This window comes from Anolis carolinensis, chromosome 5, assembly GCF_035594765.1.
Source record: "Anolis carolinensis isolate JA03-04 chromosome 5, rAnoCar3.1.pri, whole genome shotgun sequence".
Taxonomy (NCBI): domain Eukaryota; kingdom Metazoa; phylum Chordata; class Lepidosauria; order Squamata; family Dactyloidae; genus Anolis; species Anolis carolinensis.
In genome coordinates this window covers 27172158-27184871 of record NC_085845.1, presented here as the reverse complement: position 1 = coordinate 27184871, position 12714 = coordinate 27172158, and the positions used below count along the sequence as shown (strand labels likewise).

At 39.2% G+C, this 12714-nt stretch overlaps 1 protein-coding gene across 1 annotated transcript in view; it reads right to left on the bottom strand.

Moving 5' to 3' along the window:
- Window positions 1–11092, bottom strand: part of arhgef38 (Rho guanine nucleotide exchange factor 38) — a 61165-nt gene extending 50073 nt beyond the window's left edge. Inside the window, exon 1 of the mRNA XM_008119198.3 lies at window positions 9431–11092. Within this exon, the coding sequence (XP_008117405.2) occupies window positions 9431–9635 (205 nt within the window). The 5' untranslated portion in view covers window positions 9636–11092. The remainder of the gene's footprint in view (window positions 1–9430) is intronic.
- Between the last annotated feature and the right edge of the window lie 1622 nt (window positions 11093–12714).

The window sequence follows — 12714 nt, the reverse complement described above, 5'->3', positions numbered from 1 at the left end:
AGGTTGAAGGTTTGAATCTGCAAGACAGGGTGAGCTCCTGTCTGTCAAACCTAGCTTCCCATGTGGGGACATAAGAGAATCTTCCCAGCAGGATAGTAACATGTTCGGGCATCCCCTTACAAAGTCTTTGTAAGACAGCCGATCCTCTCACACTAGAAGCAACTTGCATTACATCCTCAATTTGCTTTTGATACGATAAAAAAATCCAAGTACTGGCCCTGCTTAGCTTTCATTATTAGACAGAATCTGGTGTCTTTAGGGTATTAGGCACTGTATTGAGGAAAGGGTTATAAAGAAGCTGTGGAAGCAGCTTATTCGCACTTGCCTATGAGGTGTTAGACCAGGTTGAAAAAGGGGAAGCAATTTGAACTGAACCAAGAGGTATGGTACAAAGAGAAGGAAATAAATAGTAGTAAGTAGGGCCAAAGGGAGCTTAAATACCTTGAAGGTACCAAATTTAATATTAGAAGTTAAGCAGAGCTTTCTCTGGTCAGTGCCAGAGGATGGAACTGGTCAACCACCTCCAAGTTTTCCTTGCCTAGTTAAACTGTATGAAAAATTCATTAGGGCACCATAAGTTGACAGGTGACTTGAAGACACATACACACAAAGAACCAAATAATAAGCAACAGTTACTGAAATATGCCAGAGCTCAGAAAGACCTTTCACTCCGAGGAAAGGCTCAGTTAAAATAAGAGGTTCCTACATTCCTTTCTATCCAGTTACGATGATTCACAATGTGTACATGATATGCTTACTTTTCACTCCAAGAGGACTAAATGTCCCATGTAATATTGGAAACATTTGTTCTTTTTTATTTTCACCCATTTGAGTTTTATATTATTTAATGTCACATTTCATATACAGTTTATATCCATCTTGCAGTACACTCGGATAAATGAGATATCACTAAAAGTACTTTGTTATATTATAATTATTAACATACAGGATTTCAAAGTAGAGGCGAGACAATGCTGCCTATGTGATTCATACTCTAAGAATGAAAGGATATCAGGTGGAAAAGACAAACAGGTTGACAAATGCAAGTAACTAACCTATCATTTGTAATCTTTATCTATGAGAAATAAGTCTTCCTTTTATTTCACATCCGGTCAAATCTGCAATTCCACATCCGGCTATAGGGATTTGTCCAAATACTCCTTTGTTTTCTCAGAAGTGAAGCCTGTGACTCCAGGGTTCAGCTGAGAGATTGTGTGTCCTTTAGACAGGCATTTAATGAGCATTGCTGAAATAGTTATGGCAAGAAAGTTGGACAAATGTCACCCAGCACATCTCCCAAACCTAGGGAAGCAGCCACTTCTTTGGATGATACATGTGCATCTATAGAAGAGCCATGTAAAGGTGGGGAGAGGGAAACGTTGCTTTGGCTCTGTGCCACCAAACAAGACAATAGGAGCAAGGCTTGCTTGTCCTTGGAGGTGTCAGATTACATGTCTGCAAAGCACTCCCCAAGAGATGACATTGCCAGATGAGCTACCTGTGTCTTTTGCAAATAAGAAATCTCTGGCAATGTAATAGCAAAGAAAAAAGAAAGAAAGAAACCATTTCTCAAACACAAAGCCAGGAAGCCATAAATCTCTGCACTTACCTCCACAGGTGTAAAAGGCTCTCTACCGAAAGGAGGGCTCAAGTGTCTATTTCGTTGAGCCCTGGGAAAGCTTTGCTGCTCTAGGGAACTGCAGCAAGTCTATATGGATCACTGTACAGAAGGAGGGGGACAGCGGAGGGACAGAGGGAGGGTCCAGAGACAGGTGTGGATTTTCCAGTCTTTCTGCTGAGAGAATTAATACACCGGAGAAGCATCCTTCCATTCAAGAGATGGAAGAAACGGGCAAAGTGTGGAGTTTCAATACAAAACAATCCACCATGTTATCACTACTTAAATTTAAGTCTTAAAGTCCCCTCTTTCCATCCCAAATGTCATTACTGTAACCTCAGAGAAAGAGAAGAAAAGGCAGTATCAGCGACTTCTGAGATTTGAAGTCTGCTGCAGGGAACTGTCAAATCAGTTGTTTGTACTCAGGGAGCCTTGGCTGGAGATTAGGATATAAGTAAACATCCATTTTTATTTATTTATTTATTAACTCCAAATGAAAGGTTCAACACATACAGGTGCTTCTGAATTAGTCAAAAAGAAGTGATGCCGGACATATGCATACAGTTGGAGAACCTAGACAAGCACATCATGGCACAATACAGGCATCATGCTAAAGCAGTGGTTCTCAACCAGTGGGTCCCCAGCTGTTTTGGCCTACAACTCCCAGAAATCCCAGCCAATTTACCAACTGTTAGGATTTCTGGAAGTTGCAGTCCAAAGCATCTGGGGACCTGCAGGTTAAGAACCACTGTGCTAAAGTAATCAGTCTAGATATGATTTAAGAGCCTACACAACATCTCCATGGCTCTTTAATAACAACTTTAACTACTTTTGCTCTATCTTAAGGAAACCTGATATTTGTAGTTCAGTGAGGTTATTTGAATTCTTTGTTACAAGATTTTAGTTAGAACTATAGTATGTGATCAGAAAAATCAAAAGTACCTCGGTTATTTTGCAGTATGCAGTTATGGACATTCTACTGGTATCAAACTGGTATATGTATAGTAAAGGTAAAGATTTTCCTTTGACATTAAGTCTAGTCGTGTTCAACTCTGGGGATTGGTGGTCATCTCCATTTCTAAGCTGAAGAGCCAGCGTTGTTCGTAGACACGAGATTATGTTGCCAGCATGACCACATGGAGTGCCATTACCTTTCCACCAGAGCAGTACCTATTGATCTACTCATATTTGCATGTTTTCGAGCTGCTAGATTAGTAGAAGCTGGGGCTAACAGCGGAAACTCACCCTGATCCCTGGATTCAAACTGCCGACCTTTTGGTCAGCAAGTTCAGCAGCTCAGTGGTTTAATCTGCTGCACCGCCAGAGACTCCTTGTTATAAGTATAGTGGCACTATATTCCAAAAGACTCAGGCCTTATGGGTCCCCTCCCTTTTAGTGCATACATCCTCCCGTTCCCTCCTACAAATCTCAACTATGGTTAATCTCTGTAAGAATGTCTAAACTAACCAAGGTTGATGCTACACAGCCAATAATTTCTTCAGATATGGGGTTGAACTAGATTAGAAGGAATGTGATTTTATTAGTATAGCTGTTGATCAAATTCTATCATTAGCTTGTAGTGAGAAATGTAGGGAGCTTCCTGTATGAGAGTATGGGGTTAGGAGGCAAATAACCTCAGTGAAATTACAGCCGTAGTTCAGAGAGTAGTCCTATAAGAATCAATGCAAGCTAAGTTGTCCACATTTGTTTCCCAGTTATTTGACTCAACCTTCAGTAAAATGCAACAAGATATCTGATTTGAGAGGATTTTTATCAACGTAAGATAGCTCGGGATCTCTCTTGATTTCAAGTGCACTTGAGCAGAATGAATATTATAGTCCCTGTGACCTTGAAGAAACAGCTAGAGAATCTACGGCTGCTTTGCTAGTATCAGGTTTAGTGACAGATTTCTGATTAGGTAATCCAAACTCCAGTCCCCGATAGGCCTTTTCAATGAACTTCTTTTTTGCATTAGATATCAAAAAGACATCAGACTTTCACAGGAAAGATCTGATGTCATTCCCCTGACTTTTAATAGTTATATGAGTACTCATGTGAATGCTGAAAGCCTCATGAAGAGAAAAAAATGACAAAGGATAAATGAAGATTATCCTTTTTGTTCCCTTGGTGGTGCAGCGAGTTAAAACACTGAGCTGCTGAACCTGCTGACCGAAAGATCAGCAGGTTCGAATCCAGGGAACGTGTGAGCTCCTGCTGTTAGCCCCAGCTTCTGCCAACCTAGCAGCTCGAAAACATGCAAATGTGAGTAGATCAATAGGTACCATTCCGGCAGGAAGGTAACGGCACTCCATGCAGTCATGACCTTGGAGGTGTCTATGGACAAAGGCGATTCTTCAGCTTAGAAATGGAGATGAGCACCAGCCTCTAGAGTCAGACACGACTAGACTGAATGTCAGGGGAAAACCTTTACTTTACCTATCCTTTCTGTTAGTTGTTTCTGATGGGCTCAAGTGCATTGCCTCCCTTCATATTTTGGGGGTTTCTGGTGTTAATAAACAAAAGGTTAAATGCCGCACCCATTAGTCTTCCTGAAACATATGGGCTACTTCTCACATTATATTCAAAGGATGGTGACCACATAATTTATTCCATTGAAACTCTTCCATGAAACTCAAACCACCATCACTCTGAGGCTATGAGGAATTCATTATATGGTGAAGGTAAACATCAAACCAAGAGAATAAAAACATATATAAGCAAACTTCTTCAGCTCTGAAACCACGATGTCGTATCAGATCAGATTTGAGATTATTTTTATGAACCTATACTAAGAAATTGCTAGAGGTCTAGGTTCTTCAGTCAAACTGAATACCCTCCAACTAAAGGTGGTAAGTCAAATGTGTCATGTACTGGAAAGAGATCATCTAGCCACATTAGTCATCTCCTGTTGACCTATGGATTGGACTATTGTAATATCTTGTCTATTGACTGCCTTGATAGTACAAAATGGGATTGGTACAAAATTATTTTTTCTCTGGGAGATTTATTTAATTCCTATATTTATGTCTTGTTAATGACAATTTGCATTTTTTGCAAGCCTTTACTGTATTAAGTGTTTTTTGTTTGGTTTTTATTACTGTTTTAATTCTACTGATTAATTGTTGTTTTCTGTCATTATATCTTTCTGCTATATTTGTTATTATATCTTATGGCTGTAGGTTTAAATGCAAACTGCCTTGCACTAATCATTGCACTGACTGATAACAGGTAAAATACGTATCTAAATTATCGATACTATTATTCACAGTGGCACCTGATTCAAATTTATCATACAGTCCAGTTTGTGAAAAATATAAGCTAAATGTGTTTATATTTCAAAGTCAGTTTGATTAATCATCTTATAGGAACTTCCAGTAGAACTTTATGACTCTTGTATTGATTGTTTCATGAAACCTATTTAATCAATAAGAGATTTATCTAGACATCTCTGAATTGCCTCATGGCAATTCAAAGATGTAAAAACTGGGCTTGAGACCTTTAGTTGAGGTTATAGCAACTTGAGACCTAAGTACCTAGAAAATACCAGACTGTGTCTGATCTTGAAAGCAAAGCAAGGACAACTCTGGTTATTACTTGAATGGGAGACCACCAATGAATCCCATGTAATATAGGATATGTTTTCAGAGGAAGTTTTGTAACCAGTTTGGCTCCCCAGATGTTACTGAACAACTCCCATCACTTTTGATCATACACTATGCAGACCGACAAGTAATAAGAACATCAGCCCTGGCCTTGTCTTTCTCAACTGCGGAGTACGCCTGTCCTGTTTGGCACAAGTCTGCCAATGCAAAGCAGGTGGACATAGCACTGAACGAAACATGTAGAATAATCACAGGATGCCTTAAACCTACACCTGTTGATAAACTCTATAAGCTAGCTGGCATTGCCCCCCCTGACGGGAAGTTGCTGCTAACTGTGAGAGAAAAAAGGTCGAACATTGTGAAAGCCACCCACTGCATGACTATCACCCTCCTCCCACCAGACTCAAATCAAGGAAGGGCTTCATGAGAACCACCACTCCTCTTGATGTCCCCCCAGCAACAGCAAGGGTGTCCCTCTGGGCAGCTAAACCAGGCAATTCTAACTGGATGGCCCCCATGAGAGTCTGCCTCCAGGGGCAAACCAAGAATGGGCAACTTGGAAATTCCTAAATAGACTGAGAAGCGGAGTGGGCAGATCAAAAGACAACCTGGAAAGATGGCACTACCTGGAGGAATCTTCCACCTTGTGTGACTGTGGAGCTGAACAAACAACTCCTCATATGTATGCTTGCCCACAATGCCCTGCGTCATGCATGGAGGAGGAGTTGTTTAAAGCTACAGACAATGCAATTGCTGTTGCCCGCTTTTGGTCCAAAACTATTTAGCTGTTTGTGATTCCTTTATTTTATCACTTTTAAACTTATTTATTATGCAATGCTTTTGACATGAAATAAATAAATAATACACTATGCAGACTGGTGATAATGGGAATTGCAACCTAACAACACTTGTGGCTCTGAGGTTGGGTGGGAAAAGGTTAAAGAACATTTAAAATCAAACATCATGTTCATAAGCCTTGCATCCAAATTCAAACCCCACTATCCTGACTAAACAGAACAAACTGCAACCTTTCAGATGCTATTGTATAAATTCTAGTAATGATGTGTAATGATGAGAAATACAGGAGTTGTAGTCCAGCATTAGGAAGGCCACATAAAATGACATGGCAGGTTGGATTTGGTCTGCGGGCCTTGTGTTTGACACTTGTGTTCTATACAATCAAAGGCTTTGCTGTAATCTAGAAAGGACAGGCTGACTTTCTTCTGATTTTTTTTGGGCATATTCCATTGTCCAACAAATGTTGGTTACTATATATGATCCCTAGTGTCTCTTCCTTTTCTGAACCAGTTTGTACATCTGGCATTTCCCGTTCCATATACGGTAAAAGACCTTTATTTAGAATTTTGGGTATCATTTTGCCTGCATGGGAAATTAAAGCAATTGTCTCTTGTTTACTGCAATTCCTGGAGTCTCCTTTCTTAGGGCCTGAAATATATGCTGAGCATTTCAGATCTGTTTGGCTCTTCAGAAAAAGCTGGTCTGAGGTGGAAGACCTTACCAATAGCACTTCTGCCATCAGCATAGCCTCTTGCATCACAAGAGCATGCAATGCCTCCCTTCCCTTGGAAAGGTAGCAGACCTGGTGAGACAAACAATATCTGATATGAGACAATCCAGTAGGATGCTAGGCAAAATGGTAAAATCTAGTACAACTAGCAGGTAAACACTGGTACATATTTAGAATGCACCAGGAACTACATCCTAGTCTTAAAAAGCAGGGAGTATGAATAGGCATGGAATAAAATATCCTGTACATAGCCTTCATACTGCAAACTATTCTGATGTTTCCAGTGTGTTACAGGTACTTTCTGCATAACTTATGCATTATGCCAGGTAGCATTTGCATATAAGGAAATACAGTGTTTATTTTACACTACAGTATCCTTTAAAAGCCAGGGCGGGCAGAGAGAGAAAATTGGAGACAACAAAACACCTAATTGTTTGTCAGAATTATATAGTTTTCACTGAAGGAAGGGCGCCCATAAGATACGGCTTCAGGGTAGCATAACTAGACCAGTTCAGTATCACTTTTTGTTTTACAGAGTGCGTTTCTCCAACAAGGGAATAGAAATCATGCACTGTGTGTAGTTACTGAAACAATTTTAGCTGCAAGTCTGTGCACATTTGCTTGGAATAAGTGATGTTGAACTCAGTGGGATGTTTATCAAAGTAAAAATAAAAAGAATCAGATTGATTATTATATAACCATAGCTCACTTATATAAGCCTATTGTTCCAGAAAGTCAACTTGGTCAACTTCTAGAGTTGCAGTTAGATTTGGATATGAGGCTACTTAAATGACAGAATTTGGTTCATCTGCAGAACCAAGTTTCTGAGGAATAACTGGGATGACTTTAGAGTAAAGTAGCATCAAGGACTGTAACTGTAATACATGCGATGAAATGCTTCTTCCCAGAGGGGAATATCTCTAAGACAAAATGTCATTATATTCCTTTCTAGTCTCAAGGGCAAAGAGGTGAGAAAATGAATGCTGCATAAGAACCTTTGTTTACGATCAAAACAAGAAGATACTCAAACCAAAGCAAGAATTCTGTGAAGACAATCATTCACGAAGTCATGACCTTAAAAAGTCTATTTCAGTATTACCTTCAAAAATATGGAACTTTACTTCCATTAAAGTATTATGTTTAGTACAGTATTGCAAGTACAGTAGAGTCTCACTTACCCAAGCTAAACGGGCCGGCAGAAGCTTGGATAAGCGAATATCTTGGATAATAAGGAGGGATTAAGGAAAAGCCTATTAAATATCAAATTAGGTTATGATTTTACAAATTAAGCACCAAAACATCATGTTTTACAACAAATTTGACAGAAAAAGCAGTTCAATACGCAGTAATGTTATGTTGTAACTACTGTATTTACGAATTTAGCACCAAAATATCATGATATATTGAAAACATTGACTATAAAAATAGCTTGGACAATCCAGAAACTTGGATAAGCGAGGCTTGGATTAGTGAGACTCTACTGTACTACCGTGTTTCCCCGAAAATAAGACAGTGTCTTATATTAATTCTTGCTCCCAAAGATGCGCTAGGTCTTATTTTCAGGGGATGTCTTATTTTTCCATGAAGAAGAACATTAATTATACACTGTACAGTAGTTGTCATCATAAACCAGCATAACCAGACAAACTGAATCCTATCAAGAATTTCTTGTTACTACCAATATTTCCATGTACAACACTCCATGGTAGGTACGTTTACCGATCGTGCATGCTCTGGTGTTCTGTTCAATGGGCATGCTTCCAAACAAAAACTTTGCTAGGTCTTACTTTCGGGGGAGGCCTTATATTTAGCAATTCAGCAAAACCTCTACTAGGTCTTATTTTCTGGGGATGTCTTATTTTAGGGGAAACAGGGTATAAAATTGTATTTAATTACATACATAACTTTAGTGAAAAAAAGTGGACTAAATGCAACTCAGTGTCTTTTTTGTTATGATGGTGATACAAATTAGCGAACTCTTAAGAAAAAGTACCAAATGGAAATGATTATTCAAGTTATTTTCAGTTTATGGCAACCTTAACACAAACCTATCAGGATTTTTTTTTTTTTGCAAGATTTATCTTGGGGGGAGCGTAACCTTGCCTTCCTGTGAAGCTGAGAGAAGGCAACCCATCCAAAGCCACCCAAAGGTTTCTATGACTGAGTGGAGATTTGAACCCTGGCCTTCCAAGTTATAGCCTAACACTCAAACCACTATACCACACTCACTCTCTGAAGTTGATACTGCTGTATGCATTCAAGTCATTTCCAACTTATGGAGACCCTAAAGCAAACTCATCATGGGGTTTTCTTGAGTAAATTTGCTCGTAGGGGGTGGCTGAAAGTGTATGACTTGCACAAGGTCACTCAGTGAATTTCTGTGGTTGAACAGGGACTTAAACCCTGGTCCCTTGTGTTGTAGTCCAACAATGAAACTACTATACCCTGCTGGCTTGCAAGTGGATATATTATATAGATATCTGCTAGAATGTGTTCCTGTCCACTTCTCCTCCATTGCATTTAGGCTCATGAGGATTGACCACTACCCTCTGCCACCAGGTAAGATAACAACTGCTACTACCATGCACGCTTTCCATACAGTGGAATTGCTGTGAAACACTCAGCATTTGGAAATGCAGCTATTAGTTCTTCCCACCTCCCCATTTGCCCTCTTCGTCTTACCTTGTAATTTCTGGCTGTATTCAGTCCTGTCAGACTGACTCCTCCTCAACGTCCCAGAGCTGTTGTGGTCCCCAGAAGCATTACTCTCCACCACCGTGTCGGTCTTCCTCCTTTCCAGCATGTACAGCCTGTGACTTAAGAAGGTCAGGTTCTTTTTCTTGGCTCCCGTGCTTTCTTTTCCATGAGAGGGATCTTTGGTTTCCATATCTAGATGAGATCCCCTTCCTCACCCCACTTGCTTAGAAGTTAAGATTCTGGAGTGTTGTGCTTGCTGCCTGTTGCTTGGACGAAGGAAGCTGCTTCTTAGTTATGAGCGGTCTCCTTCAAAGACCTGCCAAAGTTCACTTCTTTTACCTGGTTCACCTGACTGCCACCTCGCAGCCTCGCAAAGCTCCACCCCTATGAAGTCATCCTTTAGAACACTGACTGGGCAACCAGACACCTGTTACCTGAGCGACTTGCAACACAAGGCATAGCAGAGCAGACAGGGAAGCTGTTCCTCCCCAGCCCCTTTCACAAATTGCAAAATGACAATCATAGGCCTTTGAACACTTGCAATGTTTCCTCGCTTGCAAATCAAATAAGTCTATCTTAAAATGGGTGCCCAATAAAATAAAATAGCTTAAGTCTTAAACCTGTTTGCTTACTCAATACACTCTATCCCACCCCCTTAGGTAAAGAGGATGGGGCATCTGTAGATATTTCCACTTGAATGTTTGTGAACATCTGAGTCATTGTCATGTAGGACGAGGAGGCAAAAGGATCTCCATTCTTATGCTTAAGAACTTGAGGGTCAGTCTTGGAGAACTTGTTTCCCAGAGCTGGGAAAGCAGATCGCACCCTGCTCTCGCAATCAAGGCAAATAAAAGGTACTTATTTTGGCAAGTGAGGCAGGAAATCCCACACTCGAATTTCTAATCTCTAAAGTCAGAATAAAAATAATTATACATGCAGTTACTAACACGTTCCTGCACTTCCTTGACACGCAAAAAATCAGTCGCCTGAAGCAACTGACTCATCCTGTTTAACAGAAGGGCCGGCCCGATGCTTAATTCTGAATGCCAAACTATATTCCTCATTTGTTTCCCTTTTAAAAGATTCTCTCTTCCTCAAAGATGTAGGAAATGTTCATGGTTTTCCAGCCAAATTGTCCACTCTGGAAGGCCTCCCAATGAGCTTCATGGCTGATTTGGACCTGGGTCTCCCTTCTCTACCAAACAGCCACTGTCTTGAAACTTGACTGTTCTGTAGTCCCATGCATAGATTGGGCAGATAGATGAGCAGATAGAGAGGAAGGAATCAAAACACTCTTGCTCTCTTCCAATTTTATTTTGCCACAACTTCAACAGAAGTACAATTACTGACACTTTCTTTCATTGGGGCTTTGTAAACAGAATTAAAATCTAGCAAAACTTTTAAAAACCTTGATCGTGTTGCACAAGGATGTCTTGATATATGTTTCTGATCCTTTCTCTACCCACTCCAAATAGTTATACATTGATTAACAAAGTGAATGTATTTTTAAACAGAATATCTAGTACCAGAGCCGTTAACATCAGGAAATGTCATGTTTTGACCTGAGTGTCTCATCTCCAAGATGTGTGTGTGTGTGTGTGTGTGTGTGTATACACACACACACACACAGAGTATCCAAAATCCCAAAGAATTCAAATCCAAAACACTTCTGGTCCCAGGCATTTCAGACAAAGGATAAGATACTCAACCTGTAATAATAAATTTACTTTTTGCAAATATGAAGTTGAACTATTCTCTGTGTATCAGAGAAACAAACAATCATGTCATGTTCTCTCATCCCTTCTTCTCCCTCATATTAGAAACATTATTCTGCATCTCTTTATGCCTGAACTATTACAGTTTTATGACATTCTTTATTTTTAAATGTTGATCCAGGAACTATCAAAGACTCAGGAAGCATGCCCTAGCATGTATGTGTCCTAGATTAAGTTTAGGCATAAATTAAAGAAATCTGTATTTTCTAACCATGCTATAACTAATTTAATTTGGTTAATTATATGTTTTCTCTCGTGTCATAGCTCTTGCTCCTCTTATACTCAGTACAATATTCCCGAGCAAGGACAAATGAACAAATCATCTTGAAAAAATTACATGTTTTTTTTTTGTATTGTGTTCATAAAATATCTAATGCTCATATTTTGCTTATGAGGTTACTTCTGTATAAAATTTGAATTTTTAATCTGGATCTTTTCATTATTTTTTAAGAACAAGCTCTGTCTAGCGAATCTTGGGTTCAGTTGGGGGCATTTCACTCTATTTCCCAAGGAAAAATAAATGAGAACATAATAAGCTTTTTAAAAAATCTAATTCAGATAGATTACATTAGGAGATTGCTAGACTTGAATCTGTTCTCTCAAATCACAGTCCACACATTCACTATAATTTTATTTTATATCAGATAGATATGTTTCAAAAGCAATTTCATATCCATTTATGTTATGCTTCAATAAATGATTTTTGTTCTGAGTCATCCTTATTCATGGCAGTTTTGCACAGCAGCTATATAAGTTGGTTAACTCTGTTTACTCTTTAGTTTCCCTGTTAGTTACAAAGTAATTAAGCAAGTTAGAGAATAAGTTAATATTTACATTAAAATCTTAAACAGTCTTGTATTGCTTAGCTGATACAGGACAGTGGAAGTAAAAAAAATGAGTAGTGCCGGTTTACCAGTTAGTCAAAAGCACAATCCTGTGTGTAAATATATTTCATGGGGTTTTTTTCAAGGCCCAGAAGTGGTTTTGTCAGTTCCTTTATCTGAAATATAGCCTACTACACCTGATATATTCATTGGCAGTCTCCCATCCAGGCACTAACCAGGGATGAGCCTGCTTAACTTTCAAGATCAGTGGTGCCTTAAGGTCTCAGAAAGATTAAGTGTCCCATTTGAACAAACAGCCATGAATACAGATAAGAATGCACAGATAGGATGCTTTAAAATGTTAGATGTATAGGACATTTGCCTTTGAAACAATGATAATAAAATGGCTGGCAAATTCTTTGAAATCTAAGATATAATGAGATACCGTATACTGAAAGATCAGCTTGATACATTTACCGTTAGGAGTGAAAATACAATCCATATATTTCTCCTCACAGGCACACATTATCCTCATGTTGATTACAACCTCAGTGCTGCTAATGTCTATATGAATTTTCCATATATATATGACATTTTTTTTCCTAGCTAAGGGAACAGGTGCTAATCTCCACATAGAAAATGTTGGCCCTGGGTTCCTAAGCAACAATAT